At 31.4% G+C, this 16,633-nt stretch overlaps 2 protein-coding genes and 1 non-coding gene across 3 annotated transcripts; 2 read left to right on the top strand and 1 right to left on the bottom strand.

Annotated features, from left to right (window-relative positions):
* Positions 1–1,028: 1,028 nt before the first annotated feature.
* Positions 1,029–2,735, top strand: LOC131616705 (2-methylene-furan-3-one reductase-like). Its single transcript, XM_058888121.1, has 3 exons — positions 1,029–1,233; positions 1,673–2,156; positions 2,232–2,735. The coding sequence occupies exons 1-3, from the start codon at positions 1,054–1,056 to the stop codon at positions 2,594–2,596; spliced, it is 1,029 nt and encodes a 342-aa protein (XP_058744104.1). The 5' UTR covers positions 1,029–1,053; the 3' UTR covers positions 2,597–2,735.
* Positions 2,736–2,855: 120 nt separating this feature from the next.
* TRNAV-AAC (transfer RNA valine (anticodon AAC)) lies at positions 2,856–2,929 on the bottom strand. Its single transcript has one exon. It is a non-coding gene; the product is annotated as a tRNA-Val (tRNA).
* Positions 2,930–3,105: 176 nt separating this feature from the next.
* LOC131618405 (cytochrome P450 704C1-like) lies at positions 3,106–5,250 on the top strand. The gene is made up of 5 exons (XM_058889635.1): positions 3,106–3,738; positions 3,833–4,117; positions 4,205–4,546; positions 4,627–4,827; positions 4,929–5,250. The coding sequence occupies exons 1-5, from the start codon at positions 3,217–3,219 to the stop codon at positions 5,109–5,111; spliced, it is 1,533 nt and encodes a 510-aa protein (XP_058745618.1). The 5' UTR covers positions 3,106–3,216; the 3' UTR covers positions 5,112–5,250.
* Positions 5,251–16,633: the final 11,383 nt, after the last annotated feature.

Below are 16,633 nucleotides of genomic sequence, written 5' to 3'. Positions count from 1 at the left end.
TGAGGCCAATTCCATAGTTTACTGACAAGTGAGCTTAACCACAACATGTGAATATAATTCCACCGGAATCTTACCGAGTAAACTCCAAGCATGAATGATAAAAAGATAATGTGGTCGCTATCTATAGCAGTTTTAAGTTTTTGAAGGTCGTGTGTAGGATAGTCACGTTTCAATAATGATAAAATATTCAGAGTCTCTATTTAACCATATTTTAACAATGACATATTTTATGAGGCTCTATTTATCTTCAGTTTAACTCTGACAAATTTTGGGCTATGTGTGAGCGATATCTTGCACGCCCTAAAAGACAAACCTGTCGCTATCCATTGGAGAGATAGACACCATTAATGTTGATCTAAGTTGTATTGAAGTTGAGTCTCTTAAACAAGGTTTTAAAAATGCTGCATCAGCGTGATTGAGGCTGCGACAAAACAGTATCCACAGATGTCAATACTGTTTTTCTCCGTTACAATGTCGTGATTAACAAAACAAAAATCCATGCAATAGTTATTTAATCTTCAAGAGATAGGAGTATCATATTGCTTCCTGTATCTTAGATCATAAAATCAGTTATGGTTTTAGATTAACTCCCTTCAACCTTTATTAATAGCAAGTTTAGAACGAGATTTTTCTAGTAAGCACTGAGATCAATAAGACAGTGAAACACAAATAACCTATTGAATTTAAGCGCTTAAGACATAATCTCTGACATAATAAACACTTACTGAATAACTGTTTCATTAAACTCATCACTCAAATATCCTCACATTTTTAACTTGTATTTTCTTCTACATTAAATTTTGGTTGGGTAGCATCTACTGTAAAAGCCAGAGGATAAGAACAGATATAGTTTTAATGGTTATAGCCAAAGAGAGTGACTAACAGGTCAAATCACTTGAGGATTTGAATTTTAATGCTCTATCCTCACACTTCAGGATAAGAAGAGATATTTTGATTACTTTTTCATTCATCAACTTACTATAAATACCATGGTTGCCAAGTCTAATTGCATAAACTAAAACCAATTGAGAGAATTTTTTTTTTAGTTTTAAGATGAAAATGCAGAAAGCTTGGTTTTATGAGGAGTATGGTCCTAAGGAAGTCCTTAAGCTAGGGGACTTACCTATTCCATCTCCTCTGCATAACCAACTACTTGTCCAAGTTCGAGCTGCTGCTTTGAATCCGATTGATTCAAAGAGGCGTTTGCGTCCTATCTTTCCGTCCAAGTTTCCTGTGAGTCTGTGAAACTCTTAAATTGCTCATAATATAGTGACTACTAATAAATGAAGTTATATTAAATTACTCTAGTTTAGTTATACATTTCATAAGTTTCAAACAACATCATGGATAACATCTTTTCCAAAGGACAGTCATGTGACAGTTAATGGAAAATTGTTGTGGACATTAATTTTGATATACTTTAATATTTGAAAACAGATTTCTTAAGGCTGTAAGTAATCAATAAATATTTTTTCATTGCAATAATGAGTTATAAATTTTTAATTTTAAGCTTCCTAGCAAGTTGCTTGTTGCATAAGTAACCTTTTTTCTTCATAAACGTGGTTTGGTCGGGAAGTGAGTAAACTTTGTTCGAGTAAAGATTTGAACTCGAGAGCTCCCAAACATTCATGATGGATGCATGTTACAAATATAAATGGATTTATTTTTGCAGGTGGTTCCTGGATGCGACATGGCCGGAGTGGTGATAGGAAAAGGTACTAATGTCAAAAAATTTGATATAGGTGATGAAGTCTATGGAAACATACAAGATTTCAACATTGAAAAACCAAAGCAACTTGGAACACTGGCACAATTCATTGTTGTGGAAGAGAAATTAGTTGCAAGAAAACCGAAATGTCTTTCATTTGAGGAAGCTGCAAGTTTGCCTTTGGCAGTTCAAACAGCAATAGAAGGTTTCAAAACAGGAGATTTTAAGAAAGGCGAGACAATGTTTGTGGTTGGTGGAGCAGGTGGTGTTGGAACTTTGGTTCTTCAACTGGCCAAACTTATGTTTGGAGCTTCCTATGTTGTGTCTTCATGCAGCACACCGAAAGTGAAATTTGTGAAACAGTTTGGTGCTGATAAAGTGGTGGATTATACCAAGACTAAATATGAAGACATCGATGAGAAATTCGATTTTCTCTATGATACTGTTGGTAATAATATTTTTCTTCTCGAATCCGTGTTGATGCTTTGCGTTGCATAATGAATTAATGATTAAAATTTTTCAGGTGATTGCAAGAAATCAATTGTTGTAGCAAAGAATGATGGAGCAATAGTTGACATAACATGGCCTCCATCACATCCAAGAGCAGTTTATTCAAGTTTGACAGTTAGTGGTGAAATCTTGGAAAAGTTGAGGCCATATTTGGAAAGAGGAGAGTTAAAAGCTGTGATTGATCCAAGAGGTGAATATAAATTTGAGAATGTGATTGAGGCATTTGGTTATATAGAAACTGGAAGAGCTTGGGGGAAAGTTGTTGTGTCATGCTTCCCATTGGAGGATATTCCTCAATATCAGTCTACCATTTTGTCTGAGATTGATACCAATATACAACAAGTCAATGGTTTGGCAAAAGATCTTTGTCTCAAGTAGTCCATATATTAATTACTGGATGTTGACATGTGCAATTCAATATGTTGGTATGTTGTTGTAAATTTTGTGGAATTTATAATAATGTAATTTGAGTTCTTGAAGTTGATTATGGAAATGTATGTAATATATTTTAAGTCTCTATTTTTCCAAGCTTTGAATTTATCTTCAAACGTCATAATACCTTCCAAAAGAAAATAGATACAAATTATTAGCGTCATCCTTGTCTGCAGCCAAAACTAAGGACCACATGTAAAAAGAGTGGCTTCGCCCAGACTTGAACCGGAGACCTTCAGTGTGTTAGACTGACGTGATAACCAACTACACCACGAAACCTTGCGTTGTGTTGCTTCACGTTATCCATAATTATTTTTGTATGTTAATGAAATCAGGCCTAATAAGAGTTCAATGTTTACACTACTGCAATAAAATGATTTCTATTATTATATAGAGATGCTTTCATGTATAAGAGATTAATTCAACTTTGAAATCTCAACTTGTCTTATTATATATCCCATACCAAATAAAAATATAAGACTACAATAATAAGGACAAATTGCACTATAGCAACCTTTTCTATGATCACAATTCTTCTTCTTTAAACAACAAAAACTCAAGAAAAAATGGATGTTTTCTACACCATGTTGACTTTCATAGCCTTCACTTTTCTAGCTCTTTTCCTAGCCATATGTTTCATCATGATGACAATCTTCAAAGGAAAATCCATAGGAGACCCAAAATATGCACCTGTTAAAGGCACTGTGTTCAACCAAGTTTTCTACTACAAGAAACTCCATGATTACCATACTCAATTGGCCAAAACTCATCCAACTATGAGGCTTCTTGCTCCATATTTAAGTGAGTTGTATACCATAGATGTCAGAAATATAGAACATGTATTGAAAACCAACTTCGATAAATATTCTAAAGGTAAGTATAATCAAGATGTTGTGACTGATCTTTTGGGTGAGGGGATTTTTGTTGTTGATGGTGAAAAATGGAAGCAGCAAAGAAAAGTTGCTAGCTATGAATTCTCCACAAGAGTTCTTAGAGATTTTAGTTGTTCTGTGTTTAGAAAGAATGCTGCCAAATTAGTTAAAGTTATATCAAAATTTTCTCAAGAGGGTCTTCATTTTGATATGCAAGTTAGTAGTTATTTATATATTTACCTTAAGTTTATGTTCAAGTTGTTTTGTTATTATATGATATGTATATGCATTTTGTTCTTCTTTTTGATAGGACTTACAAATGAGATGTGCTCTGGACTCGATATTCAAAGTTGGGTTTGGAACAGAATTGAATTGCTTAGAGGGATCAAGCAAAGAGGGAATTGAATTCATGAAAGCCTTAGATGAAGCAAACGCTATAATTTACTGGCGCTTCGTTGATCCTTTCTGGAGCCTTAAAAGGTTTCTAAACGTTGGTGGTGAAGCGAAGCTTAAGCGCAATGTGAAATTGATAGATGAATTTGTGAATGGAGTCATAAAGACTAAAAAGGAAAAATTGACACTTCAGCAAGATTCTGTAAATTGATAAATTTGTTCTACTTTTCTTGCTTTAAGAGTTTCTACAGTTAATGATATGAGTGATTTTTTGTTTTTTGTTTTTCAGAATGTTAAAGAAGACATACTATCAAGGTTTTTGATGGAGAGCAAGAAAGGCGAAACAAATATAAGTGATAAGTACTTGAGGGATATAATTCTAAACTTTATGATAGCTGGAAAAGACTCAACTGCGAACACTCTTTCATGGTTCTTTTACATGTTATGCAAGAACCCTCTTGTTGAGGAAAAGATTGTGCAAGAAATAAAAGATGTGATTTGTTGTAGTCATGAAAGTGAAGTCAAGATAGATGAGTTTGTTGAGAATTTAACAGATACAATAGTTGATAAAATGCATTATCTTCATGCAGCTCTGACAGAGACATTGAGATTGTATCCTGTACTTGCTATAGTATGTACCTTGTATAAACAACATTAGATAGATTTTGATGATGTTTTTGCTTTTTTAATAATATGATATTATTTTTGAAGGATGGAAGAACTGCAGATGAACCTGATGTTCTTCCTGATGGCCACAAACTCGAAAAGGGTGACGGAGTGTACTACTTGGCGTATGCTATGGGTCGAATGACTTCCATTTGGGGGGAAGACGCTGAGGAATTTCGGCCTGAAAGATGGATTAATGAAGGAATTTTCCAACCGGAATCGCCATTCAAATTTATAGCATTTCATGTAATTTGTATATTTGTTTCCTTTGATTTTGCCTGCTTTATAAGAATTGATATTATTTATGATCATTGGAGGTGATCTAAAGTTTTCAAGTTTGATTGTAGGGTGGACCTCGGATGTGTTTAGGGAAGGACTTTGCATACAGACAAATGAAAATAGTGGCAATGGCTCTTTTACATTTCTTCAGATTTAAATTGGCAAATGGTACACAGAATGTGACTTATAAAGTCATGTTTACTCTTCACTTGGACAAGGGTCTCCCACTCAATGCAATTCTAAGATCATGATGACTAGTGAATAAGATCACATGTGAAGTAAAGCAAATCACAATGTATAGCATTTCTAAAGTTTAATTTTTTATGTTGATCTAAAAATAAAATAAAAAGGATAATGATATGTTTTAGCTATATAAATCATTGACCCTGCCATGCTATTTTCTATTATTATTATTATTATTATTATTATTATTATTATTATTATTATTATTATTATTATTATTATTATTATTATTATTATTATTATTATTATTATTATTATTATTATTATTATTATTATTATTATTATTATTATTATTATTATTATTATTATTATTATTATTATTATTATTATTATTATTATTATTATTATTATTATTATTATTATTATTATTATTATTATTATTATTATTATTATTATTATTATTATTATTATTATTATTATTATTATTATTATTATTATTATTATTATTATTATTATTATTATTATTATTATTATTATTATTATTATTATTATTATTATTATTATTATTATTATTATTATTATTATTATTATTATTATTATTATTATTATTATTATTATTATTATTATTATTATTATTATTATTATTATTATTATTATTATTATTATTATTATTATTATTATTATTATTATTATTATTATTATTATTATTATTATTATTATTATTATTATTATTATTATTATTATTATTATTATTATTATTATTATTATTATTATTATTATTATTATTATTATTATTATTATTATTATTATTATTATTATTATTATTATTATTATTATTATTATTATTATTATTATTATTATTATTATTATTATTATTATTATTATTATTATTATTATTATTATTATTATTATTATTATTATTATTATTATTATTATTATTATTATTATTATTATTATTATTATTATTATTATTATTATTATTATTATTATTATTATTATTATTATTATTATTATTATTATTATTATTATTATTATTATTATTATTATTATTATTATTATTATTATTATTATTATTATTATTATTATTATTATTATTATTATTATTATTATTATTATTATTATTATTATTATTATTATTATTATTATTATTATTATTATTATTATTATTATTATTATTATTATTATTATTATTATTATTATTATTATTATTATTATTATTATTATTATTATTATTATTATTATCTTTATTATTATCTTTATTATTATTATTATTATTATTATTATCTTTATTATTATTATTATTATTATTATTATTATTATTATTATTATCTTTATTATTATTATTATTATTATTATTATCTTTATTATTATTATTATTATTATTATTATTATTATTATTATTATTATTATTATTATTATTATTATTATTATTATTATTATTATTATTATTATTATTATTATTATTATTATTATTATCTTTACTATTATTATCTTTATTATTATTATTATTATTATTATCTTTATTATTATTATTATTATTATTATTATTATTATTATTATTATTATTATTATTATTATTATTATTATTATTATTATTATTATTATTATTATTATTATTATTATTATTATTATTATTATTATTATTATCTTTACTATTATTATCTTTATTATTATTATTATTATTATTATTATTATTATTATTATTATCTTTATTATTATTATTATTATTATTATTATCTTTATTATTATTATTATTATTATTATTATTATTAGTATTATTATCTTTATTATTATTATTATTATTATTATTAGTATTATTATTAGTATTATTATTAGTATTATTATTATTAGTATTATTATTAGTATTATTATTAGTATTATTATTAGTATTATTATTATTAGTATTATTATTATTATTATTATTGTTATTATTATTATTATTAGTATTATTATTAGTATTATTATTAGTATTATTATTATTATTATTATTATTATTATTATCTTTATTATTATCTTTATTATTATTATCTTTATTATTATTATTATTATTATTATTATCTTTATTATTATTATTATCTTTATTATTATTGTTATGATTATTATTATTATCATTATTATTATCTTTATTATTATTATTATTATTATTATTATTATTATTATTCTTATTATTATCTTTATTATTATTATTATTGTTATTATTATCTTTATTATTATTATTATTATTATTATTATTATTATTATTATCTTTATTATTATATTTATTATTATTATTGTTATTATTATCTTTATTATTATCTTTATTATTATTATTGTTATTATTATCTTTATTATTATTGTTATTATTATTATTATTATTATTATCTTTATTATTATATTTATTATTATTATTATTATTATTATCATTATTATTATCTTTATTATTATTATTATTATTATTATTATTATTATTATTGTTATTATTATTATTATTATTATTATTATATTTATTATTATATTTATTATTATTATTATTATTATCTTTATTATTATTTTTTTTTTTGAACCAATCAATGATATATTAATTCAAAAAAACATTACAACCAAGGCAATCCAAATTAGGATTCAGCCGAACAAAATGATCCTACAGCATTAGATTTGCCACATGCAATCTAAGTTTTCTATTTTCCCAACCTCTATATGCTATACAATCAATAATCTTTTCCACAGTAGTATTCCTATGTGTATTGCTATTGAAAATAGAATCATTACGATATAGCCAAATTTCGTGGACAGCTTCCGTAACTGCCAGTTTAAAAAACATTGCTTTCCAACCCTTTCCTTTAGTGTTCTCCAATATCCAAGGCAGCTCTAAGCTCCAAGGCAATGGACAGTGGTGAATATGAAGCCAGTTCAGAATTGCAGTCCATAATCTCTTAGTAGCAGAGCAATCGAAAAAGAGATGTTCAACGGTTTCCTCTTCATGATCACACAGGCTGCACCTCTTGTTTTCCACCAAACCGAATCTGTACAACCGCTCTTTGGTAGGTAATTGGCCGTGACACAACATCCACAACGTAATTCGAGCTCTAGGCCGAGCAATATTACGTCTCAACAACGAGTGCCAACAAACAGAATTACCTGCGATCAAACAGTTATACACAGTTTTCATAGAGAACTTACGGTTTAAAATCATACGCTGCCACTCCGAATCAATATTAGCGATCATAGATTTACAATTCAGCACTTTTTTCATAATCCAAGTCCAGGACTGCCCCGTCTCTACCTCCATCACATTCTTCCCTTTCAAATAAACCTTATGGATCCACCGAATCCAAAGGCTATCACTTTTGTTGCAAATGTTCCAGAGGCATTTAAGAAGTGTAACTTGATTCCACACGGTGATATTTAGTAAGCCCAATCCTCCTTGCTTACACGGGCTGCAAACTTTCTGCCAAGCCACCGGACTTTTCCTACTTGCCTCCGATTTTCCTGTCCACACAAAGGTACGGCAAATAGTATCAATTTGCTTCAAAACAGATTTAGGGAAGGGAAAGTTAAGCATCCAATACTGAGTAATGGAACCAATCACACTGCGGACTAATTGGACACGACCAGCGTAACTAAGCATCTTTGAGGACCAGTGACGGATTCTGCAGGTAATCTTATCAACAAGGGGAAGATAATGATTCACACTTAGCTTCTTGCTGCTGAGGGGAACTCCTAAATACCGAACAGGGAATTTTCCTTCATCAAAACCTGTTAACGCTTGTATCTGGCGCCGGTTCTCGTCATCAACACTTCCATAAAATACTTTACACTTTCGAGGATTGAATATGAGACCTGTAGAAGCAGAAAAGTTCTGGAAAGTATTCATTAGAAATTGGACAGATTGTGCATCACCCCTACAGAACAGTAGGATATCATCGGCAAACGCAAGATTCGTAAGTGCGAGAGGCTTGCATTTGGCATGATGATGAAATCCCGGATCACGCTGCATCCTCACCATGCATCTGTTAAGGTATTCAATCATCAAAACAAATAGGAGCGGGGATATGGGATCTCCCTGACGAATTCCTCTCCTGGCTTGCAAGTTATTAGAATACCTGCCATTGACTTTAAAAACATAACAGACAGAATTGACAAGATTCATCACCCAATTAGTAAAAATATTCGGTATACCCATCTCCTTCATAATACAAGCCAAGGCATCCCAATGAACCATATCGTACGCCTTCTGTAAGTCTATCTGAAACATGCATCGGGGCGTCCCTGTTTTCCTCTCGTAACCCTTCAATAATTCATAGGCAAGATGGATATGATTGTGTATATCTTGTCCTGCCACGAAAGCAGCTTGATTGAAGTTGATAACGCTCGGGAGAACTTTCCTCAATCTAGCAGTGAGGATTTTTGAGATAATCTTCAGGAATGTAGTACATCCCGCAATTGGCCTATAGTCTCTAATACTCTTCGCATTGTCACCTTTCGGAATAAGCGTGACCACAGTTTTATTAAATCTCCTATCCATCACTCCTGTTCGAAAGAATTCTGTGACAGCATCCACAATATCTCTTTGCATAAAAGGCCAGCATTTTTTAAATATCTTAGCATTAAATCCATCTATTCCCGGGGATTTATAGTCTCCAATGCCTTTTAGTGCAGTTTCAATTTCCGGGATCGTAACATGGCGTGTGAGGTCCATCTGCTGATCCATATCAAGTTGTTTCCCCTCCCTCATGGCCACAATATCTATATGTTGAATGTGTCTAACCCGGTCCCCCATGAGACTGCCATAAAACTCCATGATTTCATTCTCTAGATCACTCTGCTCAGTTAAGATTTCTCCATTTTCCTTTTGAAGAAAGGTGATACTGCTTTTGTTCTGTCTTGCCTTTAGATAAGCGAAAAAAATTTGGAATTTTCATCCCCCTGCCGAATCCAGTTGAGTTTTGTCCTTTGTCGCATCCTGGAGTCCTCGTGCTCATGAATCATGTTGATATCAATAGATAGCTGCTTAATCCTCGCTATAAGACTAGGATTCTGCCTGTTATTGGTAAGCTCCTGTTGGGCTTGATGGAGGTTAGTGTGGACCGTCCTTTCGGGCCATACCCCTCCGTGGGTGGGATACGTGAACTGACTCTTTTTTGTCGATCGGACGCTTTCGCGTCACTTTTGAAAAAGTTTACAGAGTCGCCACCGACCTTTTATTTTATCCAATGAAGGAAAGGTTTATAAAAGAAACAGAAAAAAGACCTTTGAGAGATTCTGGGTAAGGGGGTAGGTTATACAAAGGGAAGGTGTTAGCACCCTTTGTATCCATGGTTATCCATGGGCTCTTTAGTTTGCTTAGCTCATTTGCTTTACTTTTCAATTGATTCGGAATGCTTTACCTGTGTTTTTGAAATACCTTTGCAAATAGAATTTGTAATGATCCTTGTGCGGATATATACAAATGCTTGTTTATCTTTCGAAAGATGTTTTGAAAAGATCGTTAATTTTGTAATGATCCGTGTTTGGATGTATACAAAATATTGTCTTTTGGAAAATTCGTTTTTAAAAAAAACAACAGTGTATGAGAATTTTGTTTGTTTTGATTTTGAGCAAGCAAACTAGGAGGTCTACCCTGAGTTAGGAGGTCTTTATCCTTGTTCCCTTTAAAAATCTATCCATTCGTCGGATATAAACAAAAGGTTCGATTTTGTACTCGAAACAGTAGAAATGTAACTTTGATTTTGAAAAGAGTGAAAAGGGGTTACCCTAGGAGGTGCAAATGTGATTGTGATTGAATTCAGATATTTATCTTTGAAGTTAGTGATCTGACGGTTCAGTTTTATCTTTGACATACACGCAGTTTATATGGGTGCTGGAAATTAAAATGCGGAAATGTAAAGTGCGGAAAGTAAATCTACGCTATTACATCGATTGTGCGGGAAATGCAAACTAGCCTATTTACATGAATTTGACATCCTATACATTTATCTAGGAATTTTAAATTGCAAGAAATAAAAGGCATATTTTTGTATTTTTGTGATTTATTTTAAATATAATTAATGCATTATTAATTAATTTAAAATAAAGAAAAGATGGAAATATGATTAAACCTAGCAAATAAGTTTAAAAATATGTACAAAATGTTTGTTAATTGATTTTAGAACAAAACTAATTTTTTTGGAATTTTTGAAATTGTTTTTGGATTTTTTAAGTTAATTAAAACATAATTATATAAATAATTACACAAATAATTAAAACTTAATGATAAAATTATCCTAAATATGTACAAAATTAGTTTATGATATATAAACAATATTTAACACAAAGAACAATTTTTTTTATGATTTTTTGATTGGTTAGAATAATTAAAAAGTAAATATATAAACATATACTAATTAATTATGTAAAATATTGAAATTATGAAGAAAAATAAAATATTTTTATTTCAGAAAATAATATATATTTTTAGAAGTCTAAAATATTTTTTGTGGAATTTTTTGGAATTTAAAACTATTTTTAATTATTTTTGCAATAAAAATAAAATAAAATAGAAAATATAAAAAGGATACTTATCAAGTGTGGAATTTGATGAAGGTGCATGGTGTGGTTGCATGTTTTGGAGCGTTGGATGGTGGGATTGATGAGATCAAGGACCCAGATTTGAGGTCACATGAAGCACATGATTAAAGCAAGGCATGGGATTAGTGGGAGACCAAAGTCAGACTGGTCCCCACCCTCGCCTGCATGGACCAATGGAAACAGAGGAGAGAAGGTTGAAAAGTTGACTGACGAACCACGCTCGGACGCGTGGTCGTCTTCAACCTCCGTCCCATGCACTTTTTCAGACAGATAGCGGGGGTTTTTAACCCCCTCTATTTCACGATACAAAAACGTTATTTTCGGTAGCTTCCCAAACCTGCAAGAACACACGTTAGCAACATATGAAAACAACCCAGATCCACTAAACATGATGCCCTGAATCCAAATATGTCATTAGTTTCGTGGTTTGATGCTCATAGCTATAGGTTCGAAGATGTTAAAGTATGAACACTCATAAGCTTATGTTAATGGCATATGGCTATCCTCACGTGGGAGTTGGCATGTTAAGGCCCAGATCATTTGCATAGGACCTTATGAGCATGATAGGATGGTTGGTTAGCATTGAAATCAGTTGTACATATGAAAACGAAAGTTAAGGCATATATACATGAAGAACATTTATATGCACTATACGACTCTCATAGGCCTATATTTATAGTTCAATCTTACTCTATAATGTTTGAGAAGATGATTAGAAAGCTTGGTTTGTATTAATATTGATTGGAGAATTGAATTTGAAATTTACAAAGTTTTGAGATTTTTTGAGAATTTTGAGAGTTTTATGGCTATGCTCTTGCTATCTCTTCGTGTGTCCCCCCTTTTGTTGTGGAGGTATGCTGCTCCTTTTATAGCCCATAGGCTGCTTGGAAGTGAAGCAAGAAACTTGGTTGCCTTTGTTGAAAGTTTTGGTTCTTTAATAATAAAAAACTTTGAATTTTTGACCAAGCCTTGACTACATTCAATGCTCTTGCCTTGGGCATCAATTTTCTGCAGAAAAATGAAGACTTTGGAGGTGTGTCATACTTGGAGATCAAGCCATCAATTATCCATGCAATTTCCTTTAATTTTAATCTTAAAATAAGATAAAATTATGTCAAAAATGGATAATATAGATGTGGGCTTTGTCTTGGTCGTGGGAGGCCCATAGTAACATGGCAAAGATGTTTGGACCACAAAAACTTGGCATCTTTTGGAAAAAAAACATTTTTGAGCAATGTTGATTTCATGCATTTTCCCAAAATTTAGCCAACTTCAACAAGGTGTAAATCCTTCAATTTTTGTCATATGAAGGAGATCTTGCACTTTTTGGAAACCTCAAAGAGTCCTCTAACCAATGTCTTTGGTCTCATATCAAAATGAGTTTTGGTTCTCCTTGTGTGTCCATTTGAAAAAAGTGTCTTTTTGTTGACTTTGAAAATGACCTGTAATGTCTTTGGCCATATTTTTCAAATGGTGAATGCTATGACCATGGGATCAATTGCATTTGAAAGATAATTGAATTTCCTTCAAAATGAGCTTTGGTTGACATTTTTTGGATGAAGGATGAGAGAGTTATGATCAGTCAAAGTTGAGTTGACTTTTCAGGCAAAAACCCTAATTTTGAATCTTAGGGTTTTGTTGATTTTTGATCTTTCCTTGATGAATTGTGATCATCCAATGATCAAATGTTGAATCCTTTGACAAAATATGGACTTTGACAAAAAATTTCATTTTTGACTGTCAGTTGACTTTTTTGGTCAAACGGGTCGTCTGTTGACTGTTTGAGCTGCTGACGGTGCGTCTGAGTGAATTGAAGTTTGAAAATTTGTATGATGGTACTTTGAGATGTATGGATGTATATGAAATCCATTTGAGCTCTCAAAACTTGTTGCTCCTGTTAAAACAAGAAAAACCCTGATTAGGGACTGTCTGTATAGGAGGCAGTTAAGCGTACCTGATTTTTGTGCAGTGTTGAGTTTCTGCTAATCATGTGATATTCAGAAGACTTCTAACACAAAAATCTTGGAAATTTGAATTGTGAATGATTGATTTGATTGATTGTACAAATCACTGTGAATTGTACTGTCTGCAGCTTGTCTGTCAACCGACTGTTCGTGTACAGTACAGTGTTAAAGTGAAAAATCAACCGTCAAAGTTAATTTTCTTTTTTTTTTTTTTTTGTTGTTATTTTTGTTTTATGTTTGAAAAATTAAAGTTATTTACATGACTTGTTAAAAACACAGACATAATAAATAACTAATATATACTGTTACCAGTACAGTCTGAGTTTCCTGATTCTGCGCCTGCAAAAAGATTTAACTCTGTACCAATTGTGTCAGTACTATTTATCTGTAAATAAATAAATAGCATGTGTGAAGTAATAAACAGTATTTGGCGTTTGCGTAAGAATAAATTCCACTGTAAGCCAAGTTACTGTGTAAGAAAAATTCTGAAAACCAAGTTCTTCATATGTCAGGATATTTTAAAAAAATCCATGTTTATATGAGACTCTTAATTTTCATATTGAAACTTTCCTGAAAAAAGAAGTGGGCAAATTTTGGGGTATAACAGTTGCCCCTATTCAATCTTCTTAAACCTGAAGAGATTGTCTGAAATCTGAGGGTAGAAGATGATTGAATAAATAGATGCCCTGAAAATTTGCACTTACCTTGATCAGCAGAGATGTTGGAAGTTGCATTTGAATGTTGTCTGTGAAATGTTATTGACAGATTGAAACATTACCTGAGATGGGCTTTCGGATGCCACCTGGACAATGTGTTGATGGTTTGTTCATCAGAATGAATCTGTTGATTATATCTTGATGAAGGATTTGAAAGTTGATCATTGTGGAACCGTTTGAGGTATCACTTTAGATCTGCAATGTTAGATCGTTCTGGAACCGTCTGAGGTTTCGCCTTAGATCTGAAATGCTAGATCGTTCTGGAACCGTCGGAGGTATCGCCTTTAGATCTGAAATGCTAGATCGTTCTGGAACCGTCTGAGGTATCGCCTTAGATCTGAAATGCTAGATCGTTCTGGAACCGTCTGAGGTATCGCCTTAGACTAGCAATGTTAGATGATAAATGAGTTGAGAATGAGAGTTCTTCAGAGTGAATCTTTGGTTTGATTGTATCTGAAAGGACTGCTTGTCTGAATAAGATTCAGGATGAACACTGCATGTGAGTGAGAACATCTTTGCTGAAGACATCTGTCTACCTGAAAAATCAAGTTAATAATATGCGATGTCTATGATGCATGTATGATATGAGATCCTCGAGCTAGAGGAGAAATATGCAAGTTATGTTGTGTATGAATATGCGTATGATGCATGATTGTGAATGTGAATATGAGTGTGAATGTGATGCATGGTTTATGCAGCTTAGAGCGTGTCAAGCTCCTGATTGGGAAAATAAATCCCAGCTTAGTCGTCAAGAAATGAAGGCATTGTGATTGGGAAAATAAATCCCTGCTAGCCATTTGGAAGTGAAGGCATCGTGGTTGTTGATGATCTTCTGTCTCGCTTGAGTACCCTGGGTTGGGGAAATTCTTTGAGAACCAGGATGTTCTATTGAAGGATCTTTGATTACTGCTCGGGGATGAACAGTAGTTTTGAGAGTTCGGACTGTGACGCCCTTTGGAGTGGGAATGAGGAAGATGCATAATCCTCCGATGCACTATCTGACCAAGTTTGGGTGCGGAGATCACACCTTCTGAAGACAGTAATCTGGAACAACCCTGCTGGGGAATAAGACTTCTTTCGAAAGAAAAATCTTTTTGAGGGATTTGTTGAGGAATGTGTCTCCATTGGGGAAACTTCCTTCTGATGCTGGTTTAGGATAATGTCCAAATAATTGGGACATGTCCGGAATGCTATTCCTGTTTTTCCTGGTAAACATCAATCATATTCAAATGCATATGTTCATTCAAAATATCATTGGGATGCTCGCGTATTCAAAACAGAAAAAATGAAAATGTTAGTTATAAGCTGCATTGATTTTTGAAAAGGTGCCGTGATAGGCGGATTAGTATAGGGAGACAACAATCCTAGAAGTAGGAAATTGTCAGAAAGTTTTGAAAAGTATTTATGAAAAGAAATAGCTATGTGAGAACGATCCAGTCAAGTTTCAATTCTGCTATTGCCAATCTGTCTTCGAGCATCTCATCCCTCACTTGTTGGAAGAAAGTGATTGGACTGATCGGTGTCTTTGAGGTGTTGAACCTTGTCGGTGAGTAGGCAGCTGAGCGGGACATAGTTGTATGCTTTATTCCCTAATTTTTGCCTAGGCTGCCCTTTCAGGTTTTCAGCCTACCGGGATTGTATTTGTTTTGTCTCTAATTTTTGCCTGGATCACCCTTTCGGGTTTTCAATCCACCGAGACGCTCATTTTTGCCTAAGTTGCCCTTTCAGGTTTTCAACTTAGCGAGCTGTATTTTTTTTTTTTTTAAGCAAAGTACTTTTTGACTATGTCCGCATTCACAGGGTGTGGGAAATCCTCGCCATCCATGGTGGTAAGCAACATGGCACCGCCGGAGAATATTTTCTTGATTATGAATGGTCCCTCGTAGGTGGGGGTCCATTTGCCTCTGGGATCACCCTGTGGTAAGATGATGCGTTTGATAACCAAGCCACCAGTTTGGTATGCTTGACTTTTGACTTTCTTGTTGAATGCTTTGATCATGCGCTTTTGGTATAGCTGGCCATGACAGATAGCTGCAAGTCTTTTCTCATCGATCAAGTGTATTTGGTCGAATCGAGTTTGAATCCAATCGTCTTCGTCTAGATCGGCTTCTTTCATGATCCTTAAGGAAGGAATCTGGATTTCGATTGGGAGAACTGCTTCCATACCGTAGACTAACGAGAATGGAGTTGCCCCTGTTGAAGTACGCGCAGATGTGCGATAACCATGAAGAGCAAAAGGTAACATCTCATGCCAGTCTTTGTAGGTTACTGTCATCTTTTGTATGATTTTCTTGATGTTTTTGTTGGCGGCTTCGACAGCGCCGTTCATCTTTGGTCGATATGGAGAAGAATTATGATGTTTGA

This window comes from Vicia villosa, linkage group LG7 (assembly GCF_029867415.1).
Source record: "Vicia villosa cultivar HV-30 ecotype Madison, WI linkage group LG7, Vvil1.0, whole genome shotgun sequence".
NCBI classification, from domain to species: domain Eukaryota; kingdom Viridiplantae; phylum Streptophyta; class Magnoliopsida; order Fabales; family Fabaceae; genus Vicia; species Vicia villosa.
Note: the sequence above shows the minus strand (reverse complement) of the source record. Positions and strands in the feature narration are given on the sequence as shown.

Bases quoted from the DNA above. Each gene is read 5' to 3' on its own strand.
- LOC131616705 (XM_058888121.1), top strand. From the start codon at position 1,054: ATGAAAATGCAGAAAGCTTGGTTTTATGAGGAGTATGGTCCTAAGGAA. The intron at 1,234-1,672 runs GTGAGTCTGTGA...TTATTTTTGCAG, and splicing joins TCTTTCCGTCCAAGTTTCCT to GTGGTTCCTGGATGCGACAT. The intron at 2,157-2,231 runs GTAATAATATTT...AAAATTTTTCAG, and splicing joins TTTTCTCTATGATACTGTTG to GTGATTGCAAGAAATCAATT.
- LOC131618405 (XM_058889635.1), top strand. From the start codon at position 3,217: ATGGATGTTTTCTACACCATGTTGACTTTCATAGCCTTCACTTTTCTA. The intron at 4,118-4,204 runs GTAAATTGATAA...TTTGTTTTTCAG, and splicing joins TGACACTTCAGCAAGATTCT to AATGTTAAAGAAGACATACT. The intron at 4,828-4,928 runs GTAATTTGTATA...GTTTGATTGTAG, and splicing joins TCAAATTTATAGCATTTCAT to GGTGGACCTCGGATGTGTTT.